Source organism: Dipodomys ordii, unplaced genomic scaffold (assembly GCF_000151885.1).
Source record: "Dipodomys ordii isolate 6190 unplaced genomic scaffold, Dord_2.0 Scaffold61, whole genome shotgun sequence".
In the NCBI taxonomy this organism is placed as follows: Eukaryota; Metazoa; Chordata; class Mammalia; order Rodentia; family Heteromyidae; genus Dipodomys; species Dipodomys ordii.
The window spans coordinates 6,574,460-6,596,810 of record NW_012267277.1 but is presented as its reverse complement, the minus strand read 5'-3'; the positions used below and the strand labels follow the sequence as shown (position 1 = coordinate 6,596,810).

General features: G+C 41.0%; 1 protein-coding gene across 3 annotated transcripts in view; it reads right to left on the bottom strand.

Annotated features, from left to right (window-relative positions):
• Positions 1-22,351, bottom strand: part of Dab1 (Dab, reelin signal transducer, homolog 1 (Drosophila)) — a 272,348-nt gene that overhangs the window by 11,546 nt on the left and 238,451 nt on the right. For 2 of the 3 annotated variants that reach the window (XM_013022256.1, XM_013022257.1), the window contains 5 exons: positions 18,893-18,955; positions 15,635-15,743; positions 7,308-7,856; positions 2,735-2,862; positions 2,264-2,374 (listed from right to left, as the gene is read on the bottom strand). In XM_013022256.1, coding sequence (XP_012877710.1) covers positions 2,279-2,374; positions 2,735-2,862; positions 7,308-7,856; positions 15,635-15,743; positions 18,893-18,955 — 945 coding nt within the window. In that variant the 3' untranslated portion in view covers positions 2,264-2,278. Of the gene's footprint in view, positions 1-2,262; positions 2,375-2,734; positions 2,863-7,307; positions 7,857-15,634; positions 15,744-18,892; positions 18,956-22,351 lie in introns of those variants that run through there. The other variant, XM_013022255.1, reaches the window with a different exon arrangement.

Here is a 22,351-nt window from a genome sequence, read left to right as displayed (position 1 = left end):
CAGTGGTGGTACCAAATGCTGAGGAAAGACAGTGTTACCCCAGAACCCACTGTTTGTCTCCATGTTGGAAACTCAGCATATGCTATCTCAGGTCACACCGAGGATAATAGAAGCCTGCTCTGAAAGGTGAAAAAAACAGAGCCAAAAACCAAGACTCAAAAAAAAAAACCACCCCAAAACAAACCAGTATAGCTCTTGCCCAAGATTTTCCTCCAGTAAATGGCTGAGATAGGATTTGAACTCAAGTTTCATATTTCGAGCCTCTGCCACAATATTGTCCTATGTCCCTTTGGAACTCGGCCATGGCTAGGGGTGCCATATGGAACCGAGCAAGCAAAGCCATGAGACAGCTTGCATGATTGCCTCAAGCTGAACAGGCTCAGGAGATGAGGGCTTGATAAATCAATCAGCAAATAATGTAAGTCACCTTTGTTTTCTAGAAGAACTTCAATTTTAAGATGATGTTAGTCACTCTCCTGATGAATGGCTCTTGCCAACTCTGGTTCATTCATCACATTTTACAGGGCAATGTTGAGTATATGCAAGATGGAAGAAAGTTCTCTTTTCCTTGTGCTTTGACTTTGTCTTTAATACGCCAGCTCCCCAAAATAGTTTTGGAAGACTAATTTTTTTATATTTCTTTTTAAAAATTTTTATATATTTTTATTGTGAAAATACTGTACAGAGGAGTTACAATAACATAGGCAAGGTAATGAGTACATTTCTTATCAAGCATTGTTGCCTCCTCCTTTGTTTCCCCTTCCTACCCCTTCTCATCTCCTCCCCCCCTTGTCAAAGTAGTAAAGTTTGTTTTTCAACATCTTGTTGTTGCAATGAGTCCATCTGTATCCCTATTTAAATGATTTGTTTAACTAGGTATATTACATGGTTTTTAAATTGCATGATGTATTATTACATGTTATTGAGGAATAAATAACATGTAATAATACATCATGTAGAATAACACATAATAACATGTGGCCAAATATGCATGTTACTTTCTTTAATGATAACATCTATAACAAACTGCAACTTACAAAACACAGTATTAACTTTCAATAACTTATGCATGAACTGAGGATGATTCTGAAGTAGCCTCAGATTCTATTCATGGCAGTAGGGAACTGTTTAACATTTTAATGGCTCTGATAATGCCGTTCAGGACTCAAAGAAGGAGCTCTTTGGGTATGGCCTTGCAGCCCTGCAAGTTTATGAAAATACTAGGAAAGGATCTTAAAATTGAATACATTTATCAAGAAGAGACCTTAGAAATCATGTGTGAGTAATAAGGTGTACTTCTGTCTCCTGAGAAGTCTTGCTACATCTGCTCTTCTTTCTTTGCATCAAATCAGATGTATTGAAATTCAAGCGCCAAGAACCACTTCTAGGCAGTGTAAGTACATCTCTCTCAAAGTAGCTGCTGATGGAATCTCAAGTGACTCGGTGACAAACCACACAGTGTAGCACAGGTGCCAAGAGCAAGCCTCAAAAAGGGACAGCTGTATGTCTTTGGGCTTTGAATTTCCCTGACACCTTGGCAGGGGTCCTATATGAAAAGGGCTACCAGGGTCTTACATCTCCATCAATATCATTGCAAGCATTGCTTGTTTTTGTTTTTAAACTGTGTAGTGTGAATTCTCAGTGTATTTTATTGGTGACCTCTTTAGTTCTGGGGCATGTAGGAAAATGCAGTGACATTTTGCTTAAAAGATTAGAGCATTTTTGGACCACGTCTCACTGGGAAATGATCAAGATGTTGTAAAATACGCCTATCCCCAAAATCAATGTTTTTAGGAATTCAACCCATATGAAGTCAGATTGACCAGGATTCATTCTAGCCCCACTGTACTCTCAGTATAAGGCATTAATAAAATAATGAATAAAATAGAACAATGCTTCCCCACAAGTATACTTCCTGGTATAAGTCAAAGGTCATTCATCTATGAGAATGAAAAACAGAGTGGAAAATAGAAACTAGGAAGGGAGAGATGCCACAAACATTGGTAATTTGGCACACACAAGGAGGGATGGTGCAAACATCAGAAACATCATTCAGACCTGGAGAGATGGAGCAAGCACTGGTAATAGAAAGACAGTTTTTTTTCAGGAAATAAAGCATAGGCAAAGAGAGATGGTACACATATTGGTAATACATTACAAGCATGGAAGAAAAATACATAGACTGGAAATATGATCTTAGAAGTGAGCAAGAGGGAAAGCAACAGGCTTAAGGGTGAAGGAGATAAAAAGAACAGATACCTACCCAGACCTGTGCTATCTAGCTACTGGCTTGTGGACTTATATTATCACCACTTGGCTCACCACTGGGCTCCCCAAATGGATCACTGTTGGAGGAGGCCTGTGATCCATCAGGCTAGAACACAACAAGAAGATAACACTTTTTTTTTTGGTCCTTTTCAACAAGTGAAAATATAAGGCAACCAAGAATCTTTTCATGCAGCACATACAATCAAGTTATTTAAAAGGAGTGGCAACTTTGGTCAGATGGTACCACCCCATAATTCCAAGAGCTTGTAACAATCACATATGAGGACAGCATTTTTTGGCAGCTGCCTTTGAATATAAGAGAGAGCCCCTCCAACAACGCTTTAGAACTTCAGAGTCTGAGGCCGCATTCTCTCCTACATAAGCTGCTTTATGCGCAGTCTATTTCAAATACAGAAGTCTTACTATGAAGGAAAAATGAAGCAGAAATAAGAGGCTTGGCACTTACAGCTTCTTGCTCTTCACTTTTGCTGGGGCTTTCAAAGCCTTCTTCAAAAATGTCATCTGCGGTCGGATCACTGGCATGGGATGCAGATGATTTGGATGGAGAGCTCTGCCTAGGGGCTGGGGTTGGAGCTACAGAGACCATGCAAAACAAACAGAAGAAAAAAAAAACAGACACCACCTTAAGTGCACAATACCAACATTTATACCCCAAAGACACTTCAGGGATTTGCGTATATTCAAGTCAAAATTTAGGACTCCTCTTCCCATCCCCAAACCAAATAATGTAAATATCCAACTTCCTCTCCTATACATGTTTATCTTGCATGCTTACATACTTCATCATGGAGAAAGAGACTTGTCCATGCTGATGGAAAATGCAGCAGTCCTCAGGGGATGATCCCTGGACTGCCAGCAGGAGCACCATCCAGGAGCTTGTGAGGAATGCCTATCCTTGGAAGCCAAGTGCGATCAAGAAATCCCCAACTGTGCAAGGGATTCTGATGCATGTAGCTTGCTTTCTTGTCTTTTACAAGAGAACATATTTATATGTGCCTTTTATGTGTCAGGCACTGCTGGACATTTTACATTTTAGAAATAATATCTCTAAACCCTCCTAAAATTCTTTTGAGGTGAAGGTTATCCTAGCTTCCCATAGAAGGAGAGCGAAGGTTGTGACTTTGCTCATGGCAACTGGCTTTGGATTCTGGCACGAAGCAGGTGCTCACAAACATGTTGAACAATCACAGTGGGACACTTGATTCTATAAGAATGCAAATTCACTGTATTGACTTTACCACATTTTTCTTTCTCATCATTTCCCGAGGTTAATAATGAATATATTGGAAACTACTTGTCTAGTAATTCTAATTTAGCATAGGACATACTGACTTAGTCCCAAGTGAAGAGGCGAGATGGTTTGATTTAGTAGCTGACAAGCCATACCACTGATAGGACTTCCCTGCTGTAACTTCCCAGATCTTAGAAAACCTGGCAACTTAATCAGACAGTGAGCGATTATAATACTTGGTTGTATATCTTTTACCCCAATGAACCTGTATTTAGTATAATGATGTTATTTCAAATTCTAATTATCTACAACATGCCAATGAGGAAAAAAAAACTTTCCATAGTCCTAATATAAACAAACACATGCTGTTACTGTCTCTTTGTCCCACAGATGTTAGAAGCAACAGCTCAGAGAGCTGCTCAGAGATGCTCAGGGCTATGAACTATGAGCTATGAGCCGTGGGATCTGTGTGACACTGCTCAGTCCAGCTGTGCCTTTCTGTTTTCTGTTTGAGGTTCATTTTGGTTATAACCAATCTTCTACTCAAGACATCCTCAAAGGGATATTGATAGGTAAGAGTATATATAGATTGGTTTCATCCATTTTCTTTCAAATACAATTAATTTTTTTTTATTTGAAAGGAAGTCTAGAGAGTAAACTCAACCAAAGTACATTGTATGTATATTGTAAATACCACAATGAAACCTCTTTGTACAATAATGTATGCTAATGAAAAAAACAAAAAACAAAGCAGGTCTACTGTTCATGAGATGACTTCAGAATAAACTAGCTGCAGTAGGATTAAAGCCATGTAAAAACACCCTGATGGGTAGATGTTTAATAAGTATTAGCTTAATTAGATTTTCTATTTTTAGAGACAGGGCGTCACTATGGAGTCCGGTCTTGAACTTGAGGCCCTCCTGCCTCAGTCTCCCAAGTGCAGAAATGACAGGCACATTCCATCATGCCCAGCTAGCTTAATTGGATTCTGAATTGTGTTTGAATTGGTTTATTGCTTACCAAAGGCTGAGAACCCAGGCTGAACTGCCAATTTTGACAGGTTATTGCTCATACTTACCCAATGAAATCAATGGGAAACTAGGAGTTTATTTATGCAAGTGCCTTAATCTTTCGGAGGTTTTAACAGTGGTTCTCAATCTGGAGCAAATTCATCCCCAGAGAACATTTGGCAAGATCTGAAGTCATTTTTGATTGTAATGACTAAAAAAAAGGATGATTAGGAGGTAGGAATTGAGGCTTAAATGGTAGAACACTGGCCCTGAGCAGTAAACTCAGTAAACCCAGCCCTTGAGTTAAAGCTTCAGGGTACGCGTGCGCACACACACAGGCACACATGCACACGCGCACACGTGCACACACACACAGACACACAAACACACAGACACACACACACAGACACACACATGGGGAAAAAAAAGAAAAAGAAAGAAAGGAAAAAAGAAAGTAGATATATATTATTTGTACCACATGGGTTCAGGCCACAGCAAAGGCTAACATCTTACAATTAACAGGACAGCCTCCTACAACAAAGAAGTATCTGGCTCCAAGGATTAATAGGGTCAAGGTTGTAAAACTCTGATTTAAAACTATATTTAAAACTATAACTGGCACTGGTGGCTCATCCATGTAATTATAGGTACTCTAAGGATTGTGGTTCGAAGCCAGCCCTGGTGGTCAATTGGAGATAAGAGTCTCATGGACTTTCCCTGCCCAAGCTAGCTTTGAACCGTGATCCTCAAGTCTTGGCCTCCTGAGTGGCTAGGATTATAGACATGAGCCACCAGTGAGCATGATATTTGTTTTTAAAAGATGTTGGTTGAGGAAGTGGCGCTGTGGCTCATGATAGAGCTCTTGCCTTGAGCTGAAGAGCTCAGGGATAGCACCTCGGCCCAGACTTCAAGCCCCATGACCAACCAAAAAAACTGTTGGTTTTCCTTTATTGCATGACTGTTATTTCTTTAGCATTTCATTTTTTACACATCATCCTTCATTGAAACCCCATGAATCAGAGTTAATAGATATTTCCCTACAATATAGAAGTTCAGGCTGGAGTACATGTAGGTTTTCTTTTTATACACATTCAAAGGTATTCAGTTTGAAAATGCATCCAGGAACCTGACTGAAATGATACAATCTAATTGTATTAACATTAGATTTTTTTTTTTAACAATTCAAGGTACTGCCCATGCAGTGATCTGTGTCACTGATGACAGTAATGAAAATGCCCAATTCACTGTAGCATGAGTTTCTTCTTTCCCTTATCAATTGTCAAGCCATAGGCCAAGTCACCAGAACGCCTTTTCTAAATTGTGTCAAACAAGCAGGAGAGTGATCAAGTGTGTCTGGATTGTGGCTTGGTTGAATGTGTTCAGTTTTCTTGATGTGTGCAGTAGGAAAGTGAGCTAGGACAGAGTTATTAGATGCTGGGACTAGAAGGAGGCACCATTCATCCAATCAATTCACTGAGTTTCAGAGAAACCATATAATAAAAGCCTGGCCTAAGCCAGAAGGAGAGCTATGGCTCAAGGGGTAGAGCATTAGCCTTGAGCAAAAAGTAGGAAGGCCAGGGACACAGCCCAGACCCTGAGTTCAAACCCCAGGAATGGCAAAAAATTAAAATAAAATAAAATAAAAACACAAACCTGGCTCAGGGCCCTGCACAAGAATCACTTGACAATAATATTCTAGCTTTTTAAATAAATGTTTTCATATGTATAACTATAGCTTTTTAATCTTACTTTTGGTAACAGTGTGGTTCTGAACTCAGAGACTCACACTTGCTAGGCAAGTGTTCTACCACTTGAGCCACTCTTCCAGCTCTTTGGGCCTTAAATTCTTTTTCAGCTATTATCTCATGTTTTTGCCTGGAGCCAGCCTTGGACTTCCATGTTCTTAGGTCATTCCTCCTCAAAGCTGGGATGTCAGGTATGAGGCACCGAATTATAGCCCAGTGTACAAAAACAAAACAAAACAAACAAAACCTTGTAATAACGCTTAGCCTTAGATAGATGAGGAATCTGAGGCTCATAGAAATAAAAATACTTAAACCAAAGCACAAAACTAGTAAACACCATCTAGTAAACTAGTAAAGACCACCATCTTTTTTTCTCTTTCGCTATCAGGAATTGGAGCCCGAATCTTGTTTCAAGCATCTATACAGCTGAACATAGCTTTATAGATGCCATAGCTCTGCTTTGATTTTGATCCTGGAAGGGCACTGGTGGCTCTGTAACTACTTAGAAGGCTGGAATCATGGTTCAAAGCCAGACCAGGTAAGAAATCCATGAGACCCTTATTTCTAATTAATTACCTAAAAGCTAGAAGGAGACATATGGCTCAAGTGGTAGAATGTCAGCCTGGAGTGAAAAGCAAAGTAACAGACAGTGTCCTGAGTTCAGATCTCAGTACTGGCACTGTGCTGTTCCCCCGCCCCCCAAAAAAGTCATGATCTTAAATTTATACTCTAACTTTTAGACTTTGTTCTTAAGTATTTTAAATTTTTTATTTTCTATTCATTTTCACTTCAATGAGCTGGTACACTTGACAGCAGCATTGTTATGAGTACAAAAAATAGGCCTGTAAACATATGGAAAGGCAGATATTGTAAGTGGTACTTGAGTTAGTAGCTATTTTGATTGACAGAAGCAGCAACAGAAAACCTTGGTGTCTGCAAGTGAGACCCATTTGCTGACTCCAGAAACCTAATGGCCAGACACAAAGCATAGCTCTCTCATTGGGTTTTATGGCTCAAGGAAAAGGCACTCACGTGAGTTGGTGGATGGTGTGGTAGAAGTCACAGGTGTCAGATTCAACTGGGAGATGTCGAAGTCATCACAGTCATCGGCTTCCTGTGCCACCCCGACTTTGTTGAAGTAACTGGAGAAGGCCTCTGAGGTACAGGTGAGGGAGGGCTGGTCGGGCTTGCGGGAGGGCACGGGTGGAGGTTGGACCATCTGGAAATCTTTAAACATTTCCTTCCCCATTTTCTGCCTGGGCTTGTCGCTCTGTGGACTTGACCTGGCCGAGTCACTTGTGCCTGGGACGGTGGCAAGGGGGGTGAGGGGACCTTGGAACATGGCGGCTGGCAAAGGCATAACAGTTTGTGTGGGCATGAAGGCGGCTGGCGGAAACTGCCCGGCCACAGCTGGCCAGGGCTGCTGAGTGGCAGGAAAGAGACCCGGCTGGCCCCAGGCGATGGGCTGAGCCCCTGGCATCACCTGAGCAACTGGTGGCTGAGCACCCATGGCAATCTGCTGTTGGACAAGGGGCTGCTGGCCCCAGAAGGATGGGAGGACGGCGCCCATAGCAACATAACCTACGATAGGGAGAAACAAAGGAAAGTCAGGCATCTTGGGGAAGAAGTCATCGATTTATGTGATGGACAGAATGGTACTGTTTTGTACAAAAAGGCCAAATTGTATGCTGGGACCAGAAATGCCCGCAAGAATAAGACAACTTCTAGCCAGGCACTGGTGGCTCACACCTGTAATCCTAGAGTTACTCAGGAAGCTGAAATCTGAGGATCATGGTTTTGAAACAAGCCCAGGCAGGAAAGTCCGTGAAACCCTTATTGCCCATTAACCAACCTGTCCACTTAAAGTTCAGCAAAATACAACACTAGGAAGCAGGTACTTGAAAGGGGCAGAGGTGGGATGAATGGGTAAGGGGTAGATAAATGAAGAGGAGAAGAGGGGGAGAATGCAGTCCAGAATTTGATGTACATCCTTCGAAATTAAGGAGAGTGGGGGAAGGGATGGGTAGAGGAGAGAAGAGAATGTTGAGAGGGGTGACATTGATCAAGGTACTTATAAACTGCTTTGTTAAATGGCAAATCCTTTGTATAACCACTTAATGAAAGATTTAAACCCAAGCAGTAAAGCATGCCAGCTTTAAGTAAAAAAGGAGCAAATGGCCAGGTACTGAGTATAAGTCCCAATACCAGTACACACACACACACACACACACACGCACACACACACATGCACACACACACACACGTGTCCTTGCCCTCATGGAGTCTACCTTCTGAAGAAGTACTCAGAAAAGACCTCTCATGGGAGATGGCTCACATGCAGACCCTAGAAGACTGAATGGGACAAGCCATACAAATGCCACTAATGCTATGATCGCCGTTCAAGTTTTGTAAGTCTCCTGGCCTAGAAGTCAGTGTAACTCAGTGGAAGGGGAAGAGGATTGGAAGGCAAGCTTGCTTGGATTTTAGACTTTGCTTTCTTTGCTGAATGTTGGACATTCTCAACTGCTTGAGCTCTGAAGAGCCATAAGGTCAGGTAACAAGACCTTCCTTCTCAAAGTGAGTGAGAAACTTTTAAAGCATAAGTTGAAATTCAGACTGGGGCTTCTTCAGGTATGCTGCTTAACTTCAGCCAGGCTCTGTGTCCTGATCTGTCAGTGCACTATTTTCTGTCTGGACTGAAAATTGAGATTACATATTCAGGTATTTGATACATTATTTCTGTGTCATTAGTAGTCTAATTTTAGAGAAAAAAAAACCTATTATTCAATTAGGGGACTTCATACAGTGGTACAGTTGAGGCACTAGAACATTTCAGGGCACATTCTCCTATATTACTATAATACTTGTTTGTTCTACTGTTTTTTCAGGTAAGATACATACATTTTAACAGGAGTATAATGGTATTTGTTACAATAATAATAATGACAGCAGTATTTTTCATTTTAATTCTTGTGCCAGTATTGGGGCTTGAAATGAGGACTTTACTCTCTCACTTGGCTTTTCTGCTCAAGATTAACACTCTGCCTTGAACTGTATCTCTACTTCTGGATTTCAGATGATTGATGAGACAAGAAACAAGTCTCATATACCTTTCTGCCTAAGCTGTGTTCAAACCAGTGACTGCAGGGATCCTCAGATCTCAGCTTACTGAGAGGCTAACATTACAAGCATAAGCCACCAGCACCCAGAAATTTCCACTTATTAAATGCCCACACTTTGTGCTGTTTTATGTCTTCACAAAATTGCACATGGCACGTTTTTACTATTTCCATTTTACACATGAGAAAACTGGTCTACAGAGAGGAAGAGAAGTTTTCTTAGGACCATGCAGCTTGCATGAGGTAGTGTCAAGCATTTATACAAAAGTTGTTTGCAAAGTCAGTGACTTGCCTTGGTGCCTCACTATCTCATTCAAATGGCCAACACCAATTTCTGATCTTTCCTAATCAACGGGCCTGGCCCATCAGGAAATGACTTAGTATACTACAGGCCTGTTAGAAACTTTCATGTGTTTTCAGTGGTTCCCGTGCTTCTGAGAAGATATAACGGCTTACCTGTGTGTTCAGCTGAGAGATGAGTGACTATCCAGGCAGAGCAGAGGGTAGAGAAATTAGCTTTGCCTGGCCTCTCAAAACAAGCATTTTCATGGCTGCCAGAAAGAATGTGTAGGTATGGTACAATAGGACCAAACAAAAAGAAGAGTGAATGTAGGATATCCAGAGCAGAGAAACCATGTCCTATACATGATTTCTCCAGATTCCAGTCTCAGATCCAGCTGCTTCTCAGTGGATACACAGGATCTCAAGTCCACATTATAAGCCTGGGAATTTTCTGGCTACATTCCCATTCCCCCTCTCCCTGCCCCAATCCTATTCTGTCCTCCAGAGAAGGCAACAGATAAAACTTATGGCCTTTTTTATTGATTAGCCTAGCAGTGATGATTGCTTTTATGGAACAAAGCAGAGATATCAACGAACAAGAAATAGAGACTATCTTTATATAACTCTTAATCTAGTTTCACTGGAGTTAGATAGATGAAGACATGCTAAACTTAAAACTTGCTCTCTACTTGCTTCCTCTATTATATACTAGTGTAGTGTCCTGAACAATAGTACCACTTTGTTTCATAATTTTTACTTACTTGGGTATGGCTCAATTATTCTTAGAACTACTGCCCCCTACAGGTAATTAGTAAGGAAATTAGTAGGGCATGTTTTGGTTTTTATAGTAACTGCAGATGGCGGGCACTATGGTATTGAAGGTCCTCTAGCATTGATAGCATGCATTCTATAATGTTCAAGACCAATGTATAAGTTATTTAATTATCTCATATCATGTTGGTGATTATTTGATCCTAGAAATAACTGAATTAATGTGGAGATTCAGTTTCTTTCCATAGTTTTAATTCATGGATTTTTCTAGGAATTTAATAAGTATGTACATTGAGGGAAGATTGTATTTTGTTTGATTTAGAACACTCAAGTGTGGCTTATCATTTTAGAAAATGATGTTTCCCTTCTTATGAAGGCTGAGTCTATACACAGGCTGTGTACCAGCCTAAGTTTGTAGCTGCAGCTTTTAGTGGGGAACTCCATTTATAGACACAGGCATCTTATTTTTTACTATGCCCTACAGTATACTCATTCTTGGGTATTTCCTTACTGAATTATGTACTTTATTATAAAGGAGCTTTCTAAGTTTTATTTTATGTTATCATTATAGCACTATAGTGAATTAGAAAAATGGTGCAAATAGGTTATATTGTAATGTTTTTAAGAAAAAAATAACAGTAGAAGTCTCATGCGGATTTTTGTGTTTGTGTGCTGGTACAGAGACTCAAACTCAAGGCCTGGGTGCTGTCCTTCAGCTTTTGCACTCAAAGATAGTACTCTGACACATGAGCCACAGCTCTACTTCTGGCTTTTCTGTAGTTAATTGGAGGTGAGTCTCATGAACTTTCTTGCCTGGACTGGATCTTCAGATCTCAATCTGATGAGCAGCTAGGATTATAGGCCTGAGCCACAAGCACCCAGATCACATGCATTTTTTAAACAGCCCTGTCTGGCTCAAATGCTCATTTTGGTGAGTGTATGGAAGATTTTGATTTCTACCCTAACCATTACATTTTCCTTAACACCATGAGGATTCATAAAATGATACTATGCATGTCCTCCCTCAACTTACCCGCACAAACCCTTCAGAAACTGAAAAAAGGATAAGGTGAAGCTACCTTTAACCTCCCAAGCACATGAGATTAGCAACGTTGGTCTGCAAAATAGTCTAGGTCCTAATCTAGAGGATGGCTGTATGATGCTATATTATCTTGAACACAAGTCTCAGGTGCCGGGGTAGCTTATGTCACAGAATAAGTCATAGAAGGATCAATGCTTTCACTGCATTTTTTCTTAAAGTTCAATGGAACTCTAAGATGTATAAGCACTGTGATCTCTTGATTCCACTGCTTGTGGCAGGTTATTTCGTCCTTCCTTTCTTTTCTTGTTTTATCATAAGAAATTGACAGATGGGCTGTGCATACTTTTTGGAAGAGAGCTATTAGCATGTCTGTCTTCATGGCATTTGTTTCAGACCAAAGTACAACACCAGAAGAGAGAAAGGAGGTACAGTATAATTGGGGATCATGTTTGGGAGGTGGCAGGTCTTACTCATGCTTCCTGCAGCCTACATTCTCCTGAGGTCTGGGAGCTATGGTTCTCTGGCCACAGATGCTTTGCCTGAAAATCCTGCTGCAAAAGGCAGCAATAGCACTGGATCTGAGGAGACACTTGGTGGCTGCCAATGTAGCCACTTAACAACTTGTTAACTGTTTACTCTCTAAAGTGCATCCGGGGAGGGCAATGGTGCTGGGGAGCATATGCTCATGCCAATGAGTTCGGCTCAATCCAGAACCTCCTTGCTGTGAATTGAAAGGAACACCTGCATTTCTGCCTTGCAGTGGGACTTTTTCTTCAAGTGTTTCAAACTGCAATTTATAACCAGATGCTGGCACCTGGGGATACCCACATTATTTGAAAGAGAAAAAAGGAAGACTAAACATGTAAGAAAAGCATAGAAAATGAAGAGACTGTGGTAGGTATACAGAACTTATCTGGTACCTCTACATTAGCTCATTTGTTCATTCATTCATTCATTCATTGAAAAATACCCATCCAATGAAACCTCTATCTATATAATTAATTATAAGCTAATAAAAATACCCATTCTGAGTGCCTTGTTATGATTTAATCAGCAATTTAGATGCAATGACAAACAAAACTGTCAGAAATTAAACCCTGTCTTTAGTGCAGCTTATTTGGGCAGGGGAGAAGATGACTCCCAGTAAGCTTCTGGGATGGGATGTGATCGCAGCCACATTATCACTGTCTCTTTAATCTGTGTGGGAGAAATTGCAGTTCCATGAGGGCCAGACCTGGCACAGTGTGGGAGCAGCACAGCTTGGGTGCCTGATGGGTAGTGTGCAAACATCTGCTGAGTACCTGCATCTAAAACATCGCCACAAAGGTCTCAACTGCACAAGTTACCCATGCAATCCTCTGTCCAGCTCTAGGATGTCTAGGAGATGATCTCCCCGACTTGATAGGTAAGGAGACATTTAGTTAAGCACTCTGCAGCCGCTTCATGGAAGATCCTGAATTCATGCACGCATGCACTCCAGGCCATCCACATTACCTCTGCCACAAGTGGCTGAAAGACAAGACCTAAACTTCACCCATTCAAAATGATGCTAAGGAGAAGTATAGAGACTAGGATAAAATGCATATTTTGCATTAGAAGTCAGAGTAATAATAATGATTAGAATAACAGTTATTTTTGCTCCTCAAATATTGATGTTTTGCCAACATTTTTCAAGGAGCTTAATTTTATTTTTCTCATCTAATTCTCACGATACTGCTGCAAGGTAAGTTTTTTTTTTTTTTCCCGGCCCGTTTTAAGGTTGAAAAAAAAACAACTCTGGCTCTGGCAGGTTAAGTAATTTTCCAAGAAGCCTCAAGCATATTCAAAACAAATGGTGTAGCTATGTAGCCAGTGATACCTCTATGACATCATCTAGCTCACTGTTCCTCTTTGTCACTGGCTGGACAATTAGTGACAGCCACAGAGACTTTTAATACCACCTACAGGAGGGAAGGTGGAAGATAGTTTCACACCAACGGAAGCTTCTCTTTATATTACACAGAACAAAGAAGCAAAAAATATGTTAATTGAAATCAATTTTAGACTCATTCTAAAAACTGAAGTCTCGGGTAATTGATTTTTTAAAAAAAACTAACGGAAAGAAACAGCATCTGCACAGTTTGTAACATGGCTGGATAAGTAGCAAGAGTAAACCCAGTTTCCAAAGCTCCTAATCAGGTACAGGTTTGGGAGAAGACATGGGCAGGTCCTCAGAGTATATTCAAATGTGAGTGGTGAAAGAAATAATCGTCTCACTTATAAAGAAAGAAATGAGGATAAGAAAGTATACCTTGTTCCACTGGACCCTGAAGCCAGCTTGATGCCGCCTTTAACCTGGCCAGTCTACTGCCATCACCCTGTGCATGAACCTCTCCTGACCACAACCCCTGGGCTGGGATTGGAGGGGCCCCCACCCTCCTCTATACTTCCTTTTGTCCACATACCCGCCGCTTTTTAACGTCGTTATTTATTTTTGTGTTACTATTGTCTCCTCAGTAGCAGGTGAAGTCTCTGCTGTGTGTGCCTGGAACAGGATCTGACACATAGGGTTATCCAGAGAATATTTGTGGAATAAACATGCTTAAAAGATTCATACATCTGGCCCCTATGGGTATTTGTGTATATGTGTGTGTACATGTGTGTGCGTGTGTGTTTGCTGTGGGCTGGTACTGGGGCTTGAACTTATGGCCTGGGTACATCTCTGAGCTTTTGTGCTCAAGTTTTTGTGCTCTACCATTTGAGCCATAGCTCCGCTTCTGGCATTTTAATAGTTAATTGGTGAGAAGAGTCTCGTGGACTTTCATGTTTGAGATAGCTTTGAACTGTGACCCTCAGATCTCAGGCTCCTGAGTAGCTAGGATTATAGGCATAAGCTATTAGCACCCACCTTATGTATGGGTATTCTGAACACAAGCTTTAAGTGTAAAAGGGGGGTACATTTCTGATGGGAAATGGTATTCATATTTTATGTAGCCCTTTCTTCTCAAGGAGATTTTAATGTCCATTTTAGAATAAGAAAATGAGTCATTACCAACATCCCATTTCAGAGATGAGTAGAGGCGATTCCAGTGGTTAATTTAGCAATAGATAATTTTCCAGGCTACTTGAAGATTCTGAACTGTACATCAGATCCAATCATCACTAATTCCTGTGGCTTCTAAAAGCTCACAATGATCCATCGGCTCATAAGGAATAACCATTTTAGAACAAGATATGAATTTTCAATTTACTTACAATAAAAGAACTGTTTATATTTGATGACAAGATTTCACTTCTATTACTGTTAAAAACAATTATTTTTAAAACATGAGAAGATTAGTATTGTATCTAAACTATTCTAATTCATTTGTGGCTTATAAGAAGAAAAGTTAAGAAAGATTAAGTCTCCAATTTCAAGCACAGAGTTAAAGGAAAACACAATACTCTTTGAGGTTCCCATGTATGTAAAGACCTGAACTCATCCATCTTGGACCATTTACAAGTAGAGTAGCTGGCCACCTGAAGTGCCTGTTGCCATGGAAACACAGAGCATCCTGGGGAACTCACATATTCAGAACTCACCTGCAGTAACGTTACTACAGATATTTCCACCATGGCGTGAAACCAGGATACATGGTCTAAAGAATACTTGGAATACAGGAACAACACTTCCTAAATCTCTTAACATCCCACGGTCCTCTCAATGAACTGTTAGTGGTTTGCTCTTGTCCCACAGGGTCATCCATATGCATAAGGATGTCAGGACCAAATAAGGCAGGCCCCTTTCCACCATCAGGTCTCAACGAGATGATGGCTAGATGACTCCATCTCCTCTCCTGCTGACCAACTGCTTTCCTCATTGAGGTGGATGGATCTGCACTGGTTTGCATGGCTGTGGGTGAGCCCTGGCCTCCATGCTACAAACCTGACTGACTTAACTGGAATCTGTTAGGTAGAAGCTATTACTGAATTCTACCTAGCAGCTTAGCTAAGTTTTGAGAGCCCAACCTCTAACTCCCCACCCACATTGCAGCCTCTCCAGGTCCCCTGAACCATTACAGGAGAGAAGAGAGGTTCCATGGAATGACTCGACTAGCAGTCAACCCTTTCCCTCTCTGGGTCAGCGAGGCTGAGAAGAGGGAGGGAGTCAGGTAAGAAAAGCTTACCTGAGGGTACAGCAGCAGTACCAAAAGATACAGAGCCAAACACGTCTGCGCTCGCCGGAAGTGTCTGGGATGAAGACGGGAGAAAGGCATCACCTGGAGTTGCAGGAGTCTGTCAGAGAGAAGTGGGCACAGGTGAGGTGAGATGAGCTCAGCAGCCAGCACAGACACAGGAAGTCGGGATGGGAATGGGGCTTGAAGAAATAAGCCATAGTCCAGGCCACTGCTGGCTGCACGGACCATGATGGTGACAGAGACGTTGATCTATAGAACAGGTAAAATAATACCTCCAGCGATGCTGAGACCATGCTTTAAATGATTATTATTTCATGACCATTAGCACCATGTACATAGTATATGCTCAGCAAACAATGGCTAATGTGACAATCATTTCAGCTGGACCCTGACCTCTGGGAACTTTTCAAGCTATCAAGTTATTCTACAACATCTGGCTTTAGCCCCTTAGAAGTAGTCAATTCAAATAGAAATATACATTGTACATCAGCTCAGGACTTGCCACTTAATATGGGGCTAAGAAACAGTTGGAAAAATTGTGAAAGACAGTTAATTTGTCATGAATGAGCATGACCACAACCTTTGTATCCTGGTGCCTGTCAGATTCTTTCCTGAATCTTTATTTGCAAAAAGAAGTTTCAAAGAGTCAATGGAACAATGATCGCGTAGTTAAGAATGCTACAGTGACTGTCCAGTCCAGGATAGAATTCCAGAGCTCTACCACATGAAGACTGTTGTTACTAAAGCTAAAAAAAAAAAAAATCAAACTGAGCACTTGTGGGTCACACTTTTAATCCTAGCTACTCAGGAAGTGGAGAGTTGAGGATTGAAAAATGAAAGCCAGCCCAGGCAATAAAATCTGTGAGACTCTTAATTCCAGTAAAAACAAAACCAAACCAAACAACAAAACCAAACAAAAATCCAGAAGCTAATCTGTGGCACAAGTGGTAGATCTCCAGTCTTGAGCAAAATAAGCTAACGAAGTGTCTAGGCCCTGAGTTCAAGCCCCAGTATAAGCACAAACAAAAATTCAGCTGTCTTTAAGCATTCACATTTTTATAGGTTTTTGCCTACAGTGTATATCTGATTGATGTCATAATATCTTTGTTGTCTCCCCCCCCCTTGAAAAAGACTGGGGTAAGCAATTAATCCTGAAACCATGGCAATTAGACAAGGCCATTTTTAGACGAGCAGCTTGCTGGACAAGTAGCATTGTTCTGAGGATTATTAAATACCCATTTGAACTGAGCTTGGTTTCTGGGCCAGAAACAGCCATGAGCTGCTGTGTTAAGCACTTTCACATCTAGTCAGCAGTGTGCTTGTCCTTTTACATCCCACCATGTGACCTACGATGAGCCCTACAACTCTCCCCAGGACTCAGTTTGCTTATCCTTACAATGCAGAGGGGAAAGAACTCTTCAGTCCTTCCTAGCTGTATAGCCCTACCCACAGGTCTGTGAAGCTGTTAGCCTATGGGTACAGGAAGGACACAGTCACTAAGAGCTGTCCATCTAGCTTCTCTGGGGAATGAGCTGTGGCATTCTCCATCACGGCTGCCCTAAACATCAGGTGTTAGAAGAAGAGCAGCTGTGCCTGGATTCCCTGGCGGCAGCTGTGGGCAATAGGGTTTGAGGCCATCTGTCCTCAGTGGTGAGGTTACCGCCCTTTTTTCTGTGAGGCATATCTCGCCAATGAACCATAGCATCATCCCTCTGTTTGCACAACTGCTCAGGGCCGAGAGCAACAGCCCCCTCCCAGCGGCTTCAGCTGGCACAGCTGTGGCTGACTGCTCTCCACCCACCTCTGGGGAGTGGGCAGCAGGGATTGGAGGGACCATCTCCCTCTCTGTCTTTTGCAATGGCCACAGGGTTGCATTTGAATAGACCTGCATTGGGATTCTATTTTGCTTTGGTTTTAAATCTATTTTTATTTTTCATTTGTATTCTCCATCCTCTTACAATGCTGGCTGAGATGCTCTAACTGAAGCTCTGGCTAAGAATGATTCTTGAGTAGCATAGGGAAACACAGACATGCTCTGCAAGTCTGAAAGCTTTCTGGTTAGAGAGGCAGGACACAAAGCAAAGGAGAGAGACAGAGAGAGAGACACACAGAGAGAGACAGAGAGTGGGAGAGAGAGAGGGAAGGGGAGAAGGAAGGACAGAATGGGTGGGGAAATGGAGGCCTTCCTTCATGGGATGAACACTATTGGGTGCAGGATCAGATATGCTCTGTGGAGAGGTGGTATGCCACATGTGAGGTTCTTGCTTGTATTGCCAACTAGACCATGCACTTTTTGTGGGTAAGAACCATAATCTTATTCCCTGAAAATCAAGCCAGCCAATATCCTATCACTACTAAATGCATGGTCTCATTTACCTTTCAGAAGCATATATCATCATTCCTTTCTTTTTTTTAACAGGTAAAGATTATTTATTTACAATACATTTCTCTTGTTTTTTTTTAAATTAAACTTAAATTTTACTGCCAAGGTGATGTGCATAGGGGTTAGTTACATAAGTAAGGTAGTGAGTACATTTCTTGTCGAACTTGTTACCCCCTCCCTCATTTGTCTCCCACTTTCCCTCCCCCAACACCTTAAGTTGTACAGATTATTTACAGTATATTTGTCTTCAGGGTTTTTCTTTCAGACATTTAAGCTACTCTTTTAAAAATAAGAATGGACTTATAGAATGATAGCACCTCCCTACACCTTAATATTTTTTAAAAAAGTATTCTTTATTCACTTCCTGTAGTGTATTTGCATTTTTTGCCAGTCTTGGGTCTTGAACTCAGGGCCTAAGGACTGTCCCTGAGCTTCTTTTGCTCAAGGCTATCATTCTACCACATGAGCCCAGTGTTACTTACAGTTTTTTCTGTTTTACATGGTACAGAGGAATCAAACCCAGAGCCTCATACATGCTAGGCAAGCCCTCTACCACTAAGCCACATACCCAGCCCCAAGTATTTGCATTTTACAAGTAGAAAAACTGTTATGTCTCTTATTTTTCTTAGGGAAAAAACCCCCATGCTGGTTAATGATTAAAACTCATTTTAATCACTATCAAAATTCCTTTTATAAAAACTAAAACAGAATAGGAAATTAAGTCTCATGATTGCTAGGTAAGGTACCCAAGTTACACAGCCTGCAGGAAGAAGAGTTAAAATTAGCTATAGGCCCTTTCCCCCAAAAAGCCCAGGTCTTCACCTGTGTGGATGAGGAAAGCTTGGAGATCTGTGCATACTTACAGGGGGAGAGGTTATATCAGGAGGGGTGGACATGTCCCCAAAAAGTTCTAATTGGGTCACAGCCTGAAAAGACAAACAGAAAACCATGTAACCAGGAAAGCAGATGGTGTCAGGGTACTTTAAAACAGTATGCTAGTGGAGTAGACTCCCTTTCTTTCTTTGGGACTATACAAATGGCAAGTGCACATAGTCTTTACAGTCCTTCATGATTCCGACATCTTGGATGCACAGAGAATCAATTTTTGCTTCAGTGTGTCTAGCTGTTTACCTAGGTTCAGTCAATGTTGCCCATCAGCCATGGTGGTAATACAACTTCCCCCTGATTTACTACTAAAACCCAACACTGTGTCTTTCCCCAGGAGGCAAGGCAATAATCCAACCCCCATTAGTTGGTTTTTCTTTCCTAGGGTCTCCACACATAAAAGACACCTTCTACACGTCTAAAGATGCAAGGGATGATTTCACAGTCACTTTCCAGTGTGTGCTCCCAATAACATGACCCCTGAGACATAGAAATCATCACCTCCCATTTTGGCAGATGAATAAATTGATCCCAAGATCTAAAATTTCTGTGTATAGAGTGTACTGTACAATCAACTGTACAGCTTCCGAAAGTGTCTACCTTTGGGATAAAAAATGTCATTGAGGAAAAGCAAGTATTTCATTTAATCTGAAGAAGGGCATCAAAATCAGCCCAGTGTATACACTATCAATCATCCCTGCAGACATGGACTCATCTATCTTCCCATCCACCATACAGAACACATGAGCAAGGTTAGCCACGCCAGCCAAAGAATCTCTTTAAGATGTACTTAGGAATTAATCTGCATATACTTCCAGCGACACAGACAATAGAGAATCTCTGGCCAGGAACTAAATGGCCTGACTTAATTATAAAAGGTATATAATCACAAGGTTTGTGCAAACCTGTCCACTCTTAACTCATCTTAAGATCTTAAGTGGTAGCTTTTAATTGAGGAAACATAAACGCACCAACAGAGGGCACCAAAAAAGTCCAACAGCTCTGCTACACAGATCTCCTGCATAGGTATTCTGTTCTAACCAGGATATGGCTAGATAACTTAGACTCATACAAAGCAAATTGTTTCCTTCTTATGAGCAAGAGTTCACTCAGGAAGACATCTCATACATGAGAGCGTATTTTATTGTTACAATTCTCCTGCTGGGTGATGGAGATGACATATCTTTTTTACATATTTACTGACAACATTTCAGGTTTAGTATCTGTAATCTGAAAATTGAAAATCCAAAATGCTCCAAAATCCTAAAGTTCCTGAGTGTTGACGCAATATTCCAAGCACAAGCTGGGACCCTATGTAACAGGTCACATTCAAAATGCAAGCGTTATGATCTTATACATAACAGACAACGAACAATATGGGGGAAATAATTTTCAATGTCATTTCAATAATTTTAACTTCTCTTATAAGATGTTTTATTAACAGTGCTGATGGTATGTTAATTACATTATCTTAAATTACATGATATTGAAATAAATGGTATTAGATTGCTTTTTGGAAAAAAAATGCAAGCATTCTGAAGATACTGTCCAAAGTTACCGTCCTTCAACTTATGTGCACATCTAATTATGAGACAGAAATGAATTTGTGTGTATAGACTTTGATATTATCTCCAAGGTCATTTTTTTCAGGCCTATATCCTAAATTCCAAATTCTGAAATGTTTGCCCCTAAGCATTTCCAAAAAGTGATTCCACCCTCAGTAGAATTTGAAGTTTGACTTAAAATTGTTTTTTTTTTTAAAGGCCCCAAAGAACTCTTTTTGCTGAGAGAAAAGCTAAGCCTTGTGAACTCACTTTTACCTGATCTTCCTCTTGAGCTCGGAGATTGAGTAACTACCTGGGCACACTGGAAGTTTTATACATATTCATATTTAACCGCATAATCTTCTTCCTATAAACCTTGAGCAAGCACTAGGTGCTGAGCACTGCGCTAAGTTCTGGGACTGCTGTAAGAAGAAATGCCAAATCCCAGCCTGCAGGGAGTTCTTATCCTCAGAGGACAACCCATGGGTGTAGATCATTCCAAGCTAATATGGCAGAAACAAGAGAGATCTCAAGATGGAGCCTTGAGATGTGGGGGCACCTAAAAAGGGCAAGAAGAGTTGGGCGCCAGTGACTAATGCCTGCAATTGTAGCTACTCAGGAGACTGAGACCTGAAGGATCATAGTTCAAAGCCAGCCCGAAGACTCTTTAATCAACCAGCTAAATGCTGCACTGGTGGGAGGGTTCAAATGGTACAGTACCAGCCACAAGCAGAAAAAGTCAAGCAAGAGCACAAGGCATATAGAAATACAAAACTAAAGCAGGGGCAAGAAGTTTGTTGAGTATTTTCCAAAGGAAACAGCTTGGTCCTGAATCCTGAAAGAGAGGAACAATGTGCCAAGTGATGAAGAAAATGAAAGTCTTCCAAGTGGAGCGAATTGCATGAGCCAGGAGGAGCAGCAGGGGTGGTGGGAAAAGAAGCTGATGTCTTGGGAAGGGAGGAGGAGAAAGGACAGGGAAGGGTCGTGATCGGACTTGTGTGCATTTCACAGTTCTCTCTCACAACTGGATTCCTTCTCACATGGTGACACAGTCTGGAGGCTTCAGGGAATGAATGGCTGACAAGCAGGATGCTCTCTGAGATCCAGCCACATCCTCCAGAGACCTCCCTCAGCATGCCTGCTTTATTTTATGTGATCTGCTAAAAGTAGGCCAGACTTCAGAAGCCCCCCAGTTCCTGAAAGGATTAGCTTAGTCTAATGAATTCAAGTAAAGCTTCAGCGCTTGCTTACAGTTGGAATGGTAACACTTTTTCACATGCCCCACCATTATTTTCCACGTTAGGAAAATATTAAAATGAAGTTAATAATTAAGTCACACGATTTACATTTCAGATGTGTTGGACTCCTGGCATACTTTCGCTCACGTCGTAAATATAATTTATTGGCTAATTTTCTCCTTTAAGCACAACTTCTAAAATAGCCTTCGTTCTTGAGATATAGGCTTTCCTCTTGCCAGATGATTTTCACTCAAAGATTAAATGAGAAAAACACAGAGAAGCATAAAACCTAGATTGTTATTTCGTTCCATTGGATTTGCTGTTTAAATAGAACCTTGAGTTAATTAAATTTTATAGAAAAAAAGGTGGGGGGTTTCTTGGGCCATAAAATTGAGAATAATCTGAATAACTATGTATGATTGAGAATCTGCAATAGTATCTGTTTTTCACAGCTCTCCTCCCCGCCTCCCCACGTGGACCTCAGTCCTTTTATTTGTAACCTAATAAACCATGTCCCAGCTGAAAATATTGCTCTAATTAATCACTTTAAAGGCCTCCAGAGAATAAAAACGAGAGTTCACATTTGTAAAACACTTTATAGCTTATAGTACACTTTCTAATACATTATCATCATGTTTGACACACACTGAGCCCA